The sequence below is a fragment of the Mangifera indica genome, chromosome 17 (genome assembly GCF_011075055.1).
Source record: "Mangifera indica cultivar Alphonso chromosome 17, CATAS_Mindica_2.1, whole genome shotgun sequence".
Classification (NCBI taxonomy): Eukaryota; Viridiplantae; Streptophyta; class Magnoliopsida; order Sapindales; family Anacardiaceae; genus Mangifera; species Mangifera indica.
Genome location: NC_058153.1, coordinates 12,063,358 through 12,077,137, shown reverse-complemented (window position 1 = coordinate 12,077,137; position 13,780 = coordinate 12,063,358). Strand labels below are relative to the sequence as shown.

The 13,780-nt window shown below is 32.5% G+C and overlaps 2 protein-coding genes across 2 annotated transcripts; one reads left to right on the top strand and one right to left on the bottom strand.

The window, feature by feature from the left end:
- The first annotated feature begins 1,397 nt into the window (after nt 1–1,397).
- Nucleotides 1,398–3,847, top strand: LOC123201049. The gene is made up of 4 exons (XM_044616504.1): nt 1,398–2,273; nt 2,831–2,901; nt 2,994–3,384; nt 3,484–3,847. The coding sequence occupies exons 1-4, from the start codon at nt 2,139–2,141 to the stop codon at nt 3,676–3,678; spliced, it is 792 nt and encodes a 263-aa protein (XP_044472439.1). The 5' UTR covers nt 1,398–2,138; the 3' UTR covers nt 3,679–3,847.
- Nucleotides 3,848–5,855: 2,008 nt separating this feature from the next.
- Nucleotides 5,856–11,153, bottom strand: LOC123201118. The gene is made up of 3 exons (XM_044616579.1): nt 10,957–11,153; nt 9,018–9,439; nt 5,856–7,053 (listed from the first exon to the last, which is right to left on the bottom strand). The coding sequence occupies exons 1-3, from the start codon at nt 11,045–11,047 to the stop codon at nt 6,091–6,093; spliced, it is 1,476 nt and encodes a 491-aa protein (XP_044472514.1). The 5' UTR covers nt 11,048–11,153; the 3' UTR covers nt 5,856–6,090.
- Between the last annotated feature and the right edge of the window lie 2,627 nt (nt 11,154–13,780).

Here is a 13,780-nt window from a genome sequence, read left to right as displayed (position 1 = left end):
TTTGAGAGTGAAAGCATATTTATCTTCTTTCCCTTGAGATGCTTCATTTTTTATGATCTTTATCCTTCTTTGGAAGCTTTTTTATAACTCATTATTAATTCGGAGTTTACCTTTTAGATTTGAACTAAATTTGAATAAATCTTTATTTGGGTTTAATTCGATTTGAATTCCCTAATAATAAGTATTACAAATAAAAACAATATAGATAAATGCGAAAACACAAACAAACAAAGATAACAGGTGCAATTTCAATTTCCTATTAGGTGTCTCAACATAAAGCTCTTCCTAGAACTCAATAGCTCAATTCAACAATAATGGAGGAGGGCACTAATAAAGGTAGGTGGTTGTTAGGTGCTGATAGCAACCTCAAATTGTTTCTTTCACAAGGACGGTGCAAACACAAGAACATTTACTCTTTCATCCCTCATACCTCTTTTTCAAGAGCGTTTAAAAGCTAAATGTCACTGCCATAGGCAAGTTTCACCTTCAACAATAAGAGTGCTAATATGAGGTGATTTCGATCAAATTTATAATTTGATTTAAACTAGTCAATTTTAAATTATAGAATAACTCAGTAGCTCCACTAAATATTAAGTTATTTGTTCAAACATTTTTCATTCATTAATGATAATATTCACTCTATTTACGACCCTTTAATGATATTATTTATTAATTTGCACGAATTTGAGTTTAAATAATAACTATTATGATTTAAAGCCAAACTTGAGCCGATCCCAAGGTTCACTTAGCTTGGATCAAATTTACACTAATATTTTTTTTTAGTATTGATGAACCCTTACTTGACTAAATCATTCTTTTTACATCAAATCAAAAATTACTTTTTTAATCTAATTGAGTTTGAATTGATCACATCAAATATAAAAAAATCTCATATCTAATTATCAATTCACGATCATTGTATTAAATAAATAAAAATTTTGATTTTGATATGTTATATAGAGTTTCGAACTCATGCCCCACCATACACCACTACTACCTAATAAACTACCCCCCCCCCCCCCTCAGGGCGACCCTACTGAAATTCATCATTCTGTTATGTACCAAAGATTGACTGCAAATTTTCCCTGGACTGCAGCCTGGGAAATTGCTTATAACTTTGGACAGATAAAAGGAAACGTAGGGGAGGGTAAAAACTAAGAACAGAAAGGGAAGAGAGAGAAAGAAGGGAGAAGTCTTGAGAACGAAGGAATCAAAAACAAAAAAGGGCATTGAAGGGAATTCAAAAAGGTGAATTTTTAATGGAGAAACCCCTCTCTCTCTCTCTCTCTCTCTTTCTGTTTCTCTCTCTCTATTTGTAGGTCAATCAGCCAATCACTCACACCAGGCCTCAACAACCGAGCAATATGGATTGAATTGGAAAGCCTTAAAAATGGTTGCTTCCAGGCCTACAACAACAACACCAACAGCAACAGCAGGAATCATCTCCAAATATTACCTCCCTCTTTTGCCCACCTTTTCTTTTCTCTCTCTTCAGCCAAAAACCAAATACAAAAACAAAAACAGAAACATGGAAACAACCCAACACAATACGAACACATCACAACCAACCACTGCTACTCTAATCTGTCTATCCATCTTTCTTCAATGGCCCAGCTGGACCAAAGGCTATGTAGAGGGAAAAGAAAAGAAATAAAAGGAAGAAAGAAATGGGAAAGAAAGTGAAGAGAAGAGATTTATATGGTTTTCAAAGGTCCTCCTAACCAAACCCACCTCACAAAAAACTCTCTTTCACTTTCTATTTCTCCCTCAACAACAATACACAACTCATAAAACAAAGATGATACCTGAAATGCCCTTCTGCAACGCCCCCAAAAAAATCCAATCTTCATCACTGTCTCTTAACTCTCAAAAGAAAAGAAAACATTTTTTTCACCGAAAATTATGTGGGCTTCTTTGGGTTTTCTTTCTTTGTCTTGGTCAGAGTTTTCACAGAGAAAACAGGAAAGCGAAGCAAGGCAAAAACAAGAACCTTCCTCTCTCTTCCTTCTTTATCTTTCTTTCTTTCTTTTCTTCATTCAGACTTGTCTCCTTTTTCTTCATTTTCTCTCCTCAAGCTCTGTCCTTTTTCTGTCTCTCTTTCTTTCTCTCTTCTAGTCTCCATTCTTTGTGATCTCATCATGAGGAAGATGAAGGGTGCTGTTCTTGGAGCCTCTATGGAGAATTTCAAAGCGCCTTCTTTTCCTGTTTATGAGGACAGAAGAGCCAATTTCAGGCATCAGAGTCTCATGCAAGACTATGAAGAGTTGTTAAAGGTATCACCTTTGATGGGTTGTGATCTAATTTGGTGGATCTGTTGTGGTTTTGTTTGATGGGTTTTCTTCTGTTTTGGTTTTGGAAGGAAGAGAGATCAGGTCTTTATAAGATTAAAAATGGTTATTTTATCTTATTTTTCTTGTTGTGAGTGTTTTCATTTGTTTTGCTTCAACTTTATGGCTTCTATTGACAAATTGAGTATGAAAAGAAATGAGATTTTGATCCTCATGCTCTGATCTCTATTGTTAAATTGTTTTGCCTAAACCTTCAAACCCACAAAGTAAGAATGAAAATTGAAAACTAGTGATTTCTATATTGATGAATTGAAGCTTTGAGATTCGCTGAATTTGACAAAACATCCAATTTAGAGCCTTTAGACCTTTGTGATTTTATGCTTCCTGTTTAGGATTTGTTGAAAGCTTTCTTCTTCTTTATAGTTTATTGGGAAATTCAACATTTTTCTGTATGATTCTTATTATTCAATTTATAATCTCTATGAAATTTTGTTTAATTCTGGTTGGCATAGATGGATTCTAAATTGTGAAGCTTGTTACAGGAAACTGAGGCCACAAAGAAGAAATTGCAGATGATGAAACAGAAGAAAATGACCTTATTGAGAGAAGTCGAGTATGGCTTCATAATTTCAACTTTACAAAATTTTTCAGTCAAATAGTGGGACAAAGTTGTAATTGAAGCTATGCTTAAATTTTGAGTTGTAGGTTCCTGAGGAGACGGCACAAGTTCTTGATGGAAAACCAATCTCCGATTTCTTCAGCCCGTAGGAATCCTGTGCAAGCTTCGAATTCTAAACTTCAAGGTAAAAAAAAGGCAAAGGAAAGGATTTATGGTAGGAAGGAATCTGCTTTGCCTCTATCAGCTTTAGGTTTTGATCTAAACCATAAGGGAAAAATATACAATGAAAAGGAAGCTACTTTGCGAAACCCAGTTCCAGTTTTTGACTTAAACCAGAAGTTGAAGACTTACCACAGAAAGGAACTTCCTTTACAAATTCCCTCGCATGTTCTTGAACTAAACCAGAAGGAAAGGTTTTGCAACCGAAAGGAAGCAGCTACAAACTCAACTGCAGTTTTTGACTTAAATCGGATATCGGTAATCTATCTGTAACTAACATGAATTATGAGCCTTCATATTGATTTGTTACACTTTCACTATGGGCTAATAACATTTGTTGATGCTACCTCACGGCAGCAAGAGGAGGAAGAACTACAGTTCAGTGGCGAGCCATGGAGGAAAGATGAATTGAAGAAAAGTTTAGCTAGAGGTGGAAGTGATGAGCAGCACAATGACATGAAGCTATCAGCTTGTAGAAACGTCGGAAACGGAGCTAACCGAACAGGGAAGCGTAAAATTTCGTGGCAAGATCAGGTTGCCTTGAGGGTTTGAGTTCTTACTAGTTGTGTGTACCGCAATTTAAGGTTTTACATCTTGGTGGGCTTGGAATGTTTACCTTGCACACTGCCTTAGGATGATTACCTATCAGTTTTCTTTTTCCATGTAAAGAAAAAACTTTAGTATTCTATAATAAATATCTGATGTGCCGTTTTGTGATTAAGTAATTTTAAATTAATGATAAAGTAAATAATTTAATTACTCGGTCACACAATAAGACATAATTTTGTTTGTATTTATTAATTTTAATTGTTTATGCATATAATATTACTAAATATACGTGAATTGAAATACGGGAATTTCCGGGCATTTAAGGAACCAAATTTTTTTCTCATTCTATTTATTCCTCCTGCATCTTGTTTTTTCCGGAGTACAAGAAAATTTCAAACTGCAATCTTGAGGGAGTGTCGAGTTTTATATTTTGTTAAGATCTCAGATTTTGCTCTCAGCCTACCAGATTTTGGTTCTCAAAAGTTTTGGTGAAGTATTTTTGCAAAGCTGTATAGTCAATAATTGAATTAGTTTTATAAAACAAGTGGAGGTCAAATTGATTCGAATATTTAAGTTCGAAAAGGTTTGGAATGAATCTAAAATGGAATTGTTTTCTCTTCCAGTTTGAGTCTCAATTTATTTATTTTAAGTGAATTTTGAATGAGTTCTTTTAGATTCAAATCGATCTAGAATTGAGTTTTGTTCTTGTTCGATTTAGATTAAATTAAACGTTATGCTAAACCATGAAACAATCACCGTGAGACCGATTCACCCTATGCTAAACCATGAAGCAATCACCGTGAGACCGACTCCAATGAGATAATTTCTTACACCAATGGTGGCTATGAGGCTATCATCGTTAAGAAATCGACTGAATAAAGCCGATTTCGTCTTCTTCAATCCGTTTTCCATTTTTTCTTGTTAGATCTTTATGCTTTGATGGCCGGCCTAGACGACTCTGGCAGATGAATTTAGAACATGGGAATCTTGCAAGAGAAGATGGCATTGTTGTGGGATTCCAAGAAGTTTCAACGGTTGTTTGTTTGCAGTTAAAAGGAGCCTCTCTGTTTCTTATCTAAACCTTTGATCTTCGATCTTTGTTTGCTTGTGACTTGCACCAAGCAATTGCCACGAAGGAATCTCACTTTATTTTGTATCAACAAACAAACAGTTTGACCAATATCAGATATCATAGTCTATATATAATTTTTAATTAAAAATAAAATAAATATTTAACTCATCCAATTAACAGTTAAATTTAAATATTTCCTTACAAACAACATTTTCATTAGAAAAAATAGTTAATTAATGAAAATAAGTGGATCTAAGTTAGAGTTGGATCCGAACTGTGTTATTAGCCTAAAAAATTGACTCTATTTGATTCAACTCAATTCAAAATTGTTTAGGTCAAACTTAAGTTAAAAAAGTCAAATTTAACTCAAAATTGATTTGAATCATGTTAAATAATTATCAAAACGATATCTCTCACCAATTATTAAATAAAAATTGATATAATTTTATCAATGAGACACAAATTTAAACCACAAATCTGAACCATAAACTCAAATCGAGTTTCGAACTTTGAATTTAAGAATCGAACTAAACTCAAACTACCTTTGACTTTAACTTGACAAATTTGAATAGAACTCGAACCACCTTATTTTTCATTAAAGCCAAACTTGAACCATAGTGTGTTTGAACTTGATTCGGTTTGTATCAACTGCAATATTAGATCAATAATGTTGTTGCAATCAGGGTCTAATATCTGGAATATTATCGACAATAAACAGAAAAAAGGTGTTTGGAGTGTTTCCTGAGATCATGAATTGGACGCTTTTACCAAAAAGAGCCAAGAAATTTTCAGAACAAAATGATTTCAAATGAAGATAACCAAAGACTTTCGCTACCTTTTAGCTTGGAGCTTTGGTTAATGGCAATTGATAAGATGGATAACCAATCTCAGTGTATGCCCAATTGACACACTTTCAGAAACGCTATCATTCTGTCTACACAAACAAATCAGAAGAAAAATGGAATTATCAAAGTTTTATGCAGACAAATATTCTTAGAAATATGAAATCTATTCTGTGTCATGGCTTCTCTCCAAACCAGAAATTTTATCGAAGGGCACTGGGAAACAACATTCTAAAGAAAGCAGAGACTCCAAATGAGAAAACAGATAAAAGCGGACAATATTGATTCTTATTTCAGTCAATTCGATCATCGAAAAGTTCGATTTTCGGGTTTAGTTCATCACAAAATTAAAACTGGATAAATAAAAAGTAACTAGCATAACTGTAAACGTTTTTCGGTAAGTAGTACCTTCAGTGATTTATGGAGTCGGTTTCATCATGCATGATAAATTTCGCCCACTCTTGGGTAATCTTTGTAACTGAATTCTGCTGGCCACTGTGTCTACATCACTTGCCTTCCCAGAAGCCAAAGTAATGCAGCAGCGTTAGCTACTTCACTTGCCTTATTGGCAGGCTCTGGTGATGCAGCAGCAGCCACATTGCCTGCTTTCTCAGCACACTCAGGCGATGCAGCAGCAGTTACATCACTTTCCTTCTCGAAAAGCACTGGTGAAGATATGGTATCCACATCGATGGCCTTCTTGGCAGCCTCAACTGCATCTGCATCACTTGTCTTCTCAATAGGCTCTGGTGATGTTGCTGCCTTCACAGTAGGCTCTGGTGATGCAACCAACTTTGTGGTGGTAGTGGTTCGGGTTTTTTTATCAGGTACAGCTTCATGTCTTTTACTTTTCTGAATTCGCGACATGTGCTTCTTCCCCTTCATATGAGTCCCCATCACTACTTCAGAGAAAGCACCAACCTGACACATTTCACACCAAAATTTAAACTTCTTCATTCTAGCTTCAGGTCTTTTCTCAACTTTTCCCGCTGTTGACACCCTATTTTTTTTCTTGTTTACAGCATTCCAGTTTTCCTTTTTTGGCAAGTCACTTTTCTTATTATTTAAATCTTGTTCATCCTTTGTTTTCAGGTCTGAACCATCCTTTGATTTATTGATATGAAGTGATTCCTCTTCTACCTTCACCTCCAGTTCAGTGCCAGATGTAACTCTGGCCTCAGCAAGCCTGTTTAGCTTGCCAGACTTCATCCTTTTTGGAAGTGGTGCAGAGGAATTCTTTTGCTGCATTTTCTGAGTTCTTAGGGCTTTTTCCTTGGCCTTGTGCTTCTTACCTTGAAGGTGTTCTTTCAAACCTCTCTCACAAGTAGCACTGACCTGACAGAGGGCACAACTCCATTCCTCAATTTTATTCTTCTTCAAACTCGTGATTGGGAGCTCCATGGCACCAGCAGGAGATGTCTCAGCTTTCCGCTTTGCTCCACAGACATTTGGCTCGGGCTTGGCCTGCAATAGATACTCAACAAAGTACATAATCATGAAGTCATTATTGCAAGCACCTCATTAATGGTAAAAGCTGCAACAATTTTTCCTGCTATTTTTCAATGTCAGTAAACCTAAATTCTACTCTTGATCACATAAAATTCTATCACAAACCACAAATAGGCTTTCAAATAAATCTTATATCACGATTTTTGTTCTTCTCCAGTAGAAGTAGTCTCTTGATCAACTAGCAAATACGTTGAGGCTCAATCCTCTGTGCATGGGAATAAACATATTTCAACATCCCGCGACTGTAATAGTTCAATGACAGTGTGGTACTGTTGCCTATAACAATTTTAGCTGAGACTATAAATTCCATAATTGATTAGTTATCCATTCTGAAATTGCAACATATCATCCTAGGTTATTAATCATTCTGGCCCAAGTCACTAAGGAAAATATCTAGGTTTAAATGTACTAATAACATCAGAGAGCACTCAGCGGTTCAAAAAATTGTAACAAGGCCAAGTCAAGTAGTTATATTTTAATGTTGTAGTTTATATTTGACAGTTCAAACCTAAAACTTGAATCATTACTTGCATGAGTAGTTAGACAAGCTGGATCCAATAAGCACAAGCCTAAAGACTTATTGTAACTGCTTCTTTGACTAGGATTTGGATTACTATTTGAGGTAAATTAGGTTTTTTTCCTTCGGCTATCGCAAAGCAACCCTGTGAAATTTTAGAACAAGAAGCTTATAATCGTTTTAAATAACAGAAACTCTAATCTTTATTCACTCTCTTGTCTTTTTGTATCCTCTATTTCTATTCTTCTCTATTTGGTTGTCTCTCTCTCTCCAACTTTGTTATTTTCCATCTTCCTCTCTCTCTTTCTGAACCTATATCAATTGGTATAAGGGTGCAAAAGTGCTTTGATACCAACTGTTATAGAATCAAGAAGAGAGAGAGAAAGAAGAAGGACAAAGAAAGAGAATAGAACCAAAACAAAAGAAAACTGAAGGAAGAGACAAAAAGAGTGGACACTAAAGAAAATGAGAGCTAAAAACATTAGAATTTCTGTATGATTTAAAATCAATCAGTAACCTTTTGTTCCAAAACTACATAAGGTTTAAATTGGCCCAAAAGAAAAAACCTAATCTACCTAAAATAAATAATCTAAATGCTATTCAAACAAATAGTTCCATAATAAATTAAACTCCTGAATCTCTAAAAAAATGTGGAAGGGACAACACATGCATGGGTAGATATGGACATGAGTAACATGTCGGTAACATGTCAATAACTTGTCAAAGGAGAGAACTACATTCACAAAAGGCAAACACCTCTTAATATATGTATGTACATATAAATATTATGAATTTAATTAGACAAGGGTTTAAAGATAGTCACACAGCTAAAACTTCCGGCTTCAGTACATGCATGCACATAATTCACCAAACATGTAACAAAGCTAGATACATTAAAATGATGAATCCGTCAAGAGGCAATTCCTAAAACACTAGATCAGCAAACGAAACTGGATACTCTGAAAGTCTAAACACACGATATTTATCAAGAGAATATATATCTAAGAGGCTACATGAAGAAACCAGAAAAGCCATAATACATTGTAAACCCGTTGATGGCATACTTCCTATTATGGGACCCAAAAACAACATCCCGTGCTATGAACATGGGGTCAACAGAGAAATAAAATACTCTACAAAGAATTTATTAGAGCATACAAGTCTCCAAGAAGATTGACTGAATTTGCAGTAAGCCCTAAACATTTGAAATGAGAAAAAAAGAGACACATAAAACAGTGTCATACAGATGCTTCCTGCTTAAGCACCTGATTGTTCCAACTGCAAAATAATAGCAGCAAAAAAATTTGAATACGATCTTCAACAAAAACTGAAAAAGAAAATCATTCACACCAAATACATAGAAGCATGAATTAACTTATACTAAGCAAAACTGAACACTGACCAGTATAATCAACTTATCCTTCTTGTCAACCCCCAAGGCTGCCTTATTCTCATCTGTCATGGCATCCCCCAACTGCGGAAAGAAAGGAGGCAACACATCCATTCCCAGTCCCAAGTTGTGATTACCAGGAAGTGCTAGCCGATCCTGTAGCCAGCGATTGTCAAACTGGTGCATGAATGGGAGCCTTGAATCAAGCTGCATTGTGAGCCTTTCTTCAATTGACAACCCCATTTTTCCTTCTCTACGCATTGCCATCTCTCTTTCCATCATCAACTCCCTCCTCACCTCTTCTTCAAGCATTCGCCGACGCATGTTTTCTTTAGAAATTATTTCTTGCCTGATTCTTTCTTTCTCAATCTGATGATGTATAGCGTAAAAATCTCTTGGGTTTCCAATGAAACTGGAGGAAGTTGAGTAGTTAGCTGGAAGAGAATATTTTTATTAGATTCCATCATAAGATAGGTCTACTCGGATGAAGACAATGATGACAAAATGATTAAACGAACAAGTTTTCAAGCATGAAACATTTTAAGAATCTAATGGTTTTTTATCCACTTTACTCATTCCACCTCTTTTTTCCAAGTAACAGAAACATAAATATAAATCACTCAAATTTTTGGGGAAAAAAATGTGTAGAAATCTCTTGGATTTCCGATGAAACTGGAGGAAGTTGAGTAGTTAGCTGGAAGAGAATATTTTATTAGATTCCATAATAAGATAGGTCTATTGGGATGAAGAGAATGACGACAAAAAGACTAAATGAACAAGTTTTCAATCATGAAGCGGTTTAAGAATCCAATGATTTTTTTTTCTACTTTACTTATTCCACCTCCTTTTTCCAAGTAACTGAAACATAAATATAAATCACTCAAATTTTTGGGGAAAAAAAACATGAAATCTGATCTGCAAAATCATAACATCAGATGAAAATACTTCACTTTTCCCAAATAATAGTGAGAATTTTGAAAATCAAATCACAATTTCTAGCTTTAAGATACAATCTCATACATATATATATACTGTTTTTAGATTTTAAACTTCAAAACTTCATCAGAAAACTGCCACTAAAATCCTTAACAAAACACATTTTCTTATAACTTTTAGTATTTTTTTCTGCAAAAGCATAGAAGTGCATCTAGAAGAAAAAACATATAAACCCCATATTTCTGAATCACATTTTATCCTTCCCGCCTCCACCTCAGTTGTGTAAATCAGTTTTCAAAAGCAAACCAGCAAAAACCTCATTGAACTAAACTAATTCTTCTAAACAGAGTATGTGTGTGTAATTATATATATATATATATATATATATATATATATATATCAAACGATTGATCTGAGGAAACACAAAAGATTGCCTTCATGAAGTAATTAATTACACTCAAGACCTCAACATCAACAATTCTGAATTAAAATTTTCCATCCTCCACCTCAGATTTCTCAGTAAACAAACAGTGTCGAAATTTTACTCATTATATTATATAATTTAAAATTCCATCACACCACATGCAATGTTGCAAGTAAATTCAATATTTCCATAATTCTCTAAAAATCAATTAGCCAAACAAAAAAAAAAAACCGAAAATAAAAGTAGTTTCGGCTACCAGAAATTTCGACACGCGACAGCAAAAAATTATATAGTTTTTTTCTTTTTCCTTCTCGTTTTATCAGTAAACAACAGTGATCATACGTAACTCAAAACATAAATAATAAATAAATAAACCATTATGATTTTTACTGGAGTGAAACTACATGCAATGCCTAATATATTTTTCAAAAAGCTTGTGAAATTTTTACACGTGACACTAAAAAAGAAATTTGAAAATTAAAAAATTATTATATAATTTTCCTTTCTTTTTCCTTCAAGTTTTCTCAGCAACCAAACACACTACAATGATAATATAGACCGAAAAGTAAAACTTCAAAGAGTATTAGGGACCTCGCAATGCTTGCTCGCAGTAACTGTAGCTGGAAGGCGGCGGCAGATACGGCGGTGGCCTATCGTCGCCCGCTCGGAACTTAAACTCCATTGAATCAAGTCAGAACTGCACGAACTGATCAGAGAGAACCGTAGAGAAACACGGAGTTTCAGACTAACCGATTTGAAATATTTTTAAATTTTGCCGAGTTTTTTGTTTTGGGAGTGAGTTGAGTAGAATGAGTTTCAATATAAAGAGGGAACGTTGGAGCCACGCGTTGGAGTGGCGCGTGGATTACTCTTTTGGTAAAAGAATCAAAGTCGTCAGTGACTATTGCTGCGTGAATGCGTAGAACGTTTACATTCAGTGAGTACGAGCGCAAAATTGAAAATTCCTCTCAGCAAATTAGAATGTGCCACGTTGAGAATTGGACACGAATAATTGAGCTAATTTTGGTATGGAAATTGATATACATATCAAGTGTTTAAAGGTTATTAATTATAAAATCCCGTTTTTAAAAGGAAATAAAAAACTCAACCCTTAGGTTAAATTTGGGTTTGACCAAATTATCCTTATATATATACGTGTATGGTCTGCCTTTTTTAACCCTTTTTAACCTATTTTAAAATCTAATATTTTTCTTATATTCGTTATCATTGTCCTTCATCTAGCCGTAGATCTTAATGGTTCGAAGTGATTTTTAACTAACAAAATAGGAAAAAAAAAAGGGTATTATGTTATTGATACTCTTTTTTTTTTAATTTTAAAAATTTATTATATTTACTTTCATAACAAAGAGAACATGAATATGTTTAAAAGTTTTATATTTTATGGTTTATCGGGATTTAAGTAGAATTAAATGTTTTGTCGTTGAGTTGTGTGAATAACATTACAATCAAAGAGATTTAAAATCATTTAAAAGAGGAATTAGGCAAGAAAATTTTTCATCCTACGGTTTTTTAAAATGTGTAATTTCCAATCAACATTAGATTAGACAAATAGGTGAGGTGGGCCAAGTGTGAGTAGGATGAAAACAAATATAGATCGAAAATAAGTTAAGTTATATGGGTAATAATTTCTACAATCCATACTTAGGCTTACGGGGTACAAGTTGACCCCGTAAGTTATTCGTTAATATTAATTTCTTATTATTTATTATTTATTTTTATTATTCTAACATAATTTTCAATATTTTTCTTTTTAAGTATATAAATATTCCATAGAAAAATAAATATTTAACTCAAATTATAAAAAATACTTTTTATAAATTTGAAAATTTTTAACATTAAACATAGAATGAATATTTATAACAAAATGTTTATTGCTCATATTTTTTAAATTTGTTTTCAGCCAGACATATTTCTTAAATTTGTTTTCATCACAACAAATTCTTTAATTTTAGGATAGATTTGAGTTTATTTTATGTCAAAAGAAGAGAAAATATGTAAAAATTGTGTTAGGTATGTTTTAAATTTGATATTAAATAGGAATAATAAGATAAATAGAAAAAAAATAACGGGTGACCTACAAACATGCGTAGTCTGCTCGCAAAAATTCATTATGAGTAAGTATAAATCTAAAAATCTAAAACTCATACTCATTTTTAAGTAGGTGGCCAATCCATTTTATCAGATATAGTTAATATACACATCATTAGACCTATAAATTGGATTAAACAAGCCCAAAACTAAATTGTTTAGTCTGAAAAGTTAGTTTTAGGCCTAACAAAATTCAAGACTTAAGTGATCTAAACAAAAAAAAATTATTCATTAAATTATCGGACTTGAGCTTTAATAGATGTTGTTAAAGCTTGAAACCTAATAAGGATGAAAAGTGTAGAGTTTGTCAATTTATGTTAATATTATATTTAAGAAGTGTCTGTTAATTTGTTTTACATTAAAATCAAAATAAGTTTAAATGTTTGTATAAATGAAACTAAATTTTTTAAATTTTCCAAGTTGAACTTTGTTTTATATGTATTCGATTTCTCTAATTATATTTTTTAAAAATAGTTTCAATTATTTTATACATTAATTTAATGTAAACTATGCTTTTTTTTTTTTTAATTTTTGTTTCAATAGGCTCGAAGATGCTTATTTATAAATAGACAAACCCGAGTCTTAAGTCCAAAAATTCTTTTGGCCCATACTTAAGCAATTCACACGTATAAAAAAGAATCGATGACTGATTTAAGTGAAATATTAATAAATTTTTCATATTAATATATTTTAAAATTTTAATAAAACTATATGCATAAAAAATATATATAACTTTATATATAAATAATGATGTATCATCATGTGATTAGATGTTAATTTATTTTTAAGTTAAAATTATCCACTCATATATTAACACGTAATTATTTATATATAAAATTATGTATATTATTTATATGTATACATATCACGCATATTGGGTTCCAATTGCACATACTAACAAGATTCAATTCATATTTAAGAAAAAAGAGAATTAATTGGCATAACTAAGGACAATGCACAATCTTTCTAAATAAAATTCAAAACTAAAATTTCATTTAAATACTTGAATCGTAAATGTAATGAGCTTTTAATTTTATTTTTGGATTTTAATATTTAAACATAATTTAATTTAATTGCTTAAGAGTTGGTGATTATTTCTTATATTAGCCCTTGAAAACATTTATTTAAATTAGAGAGGTGTTCGGTTAAAGTTTTATGAAAATTATTTTGATAATTTATTTTTTATTATTTTATTTGATTTATTAGTAATAAAAGATTACTGTAGTAATAATTTGATTACCATATTTATCTTAGATATAAAAAAATTATCAAAGTAATTTTAATTTTATTATAATTAAATTTTTAT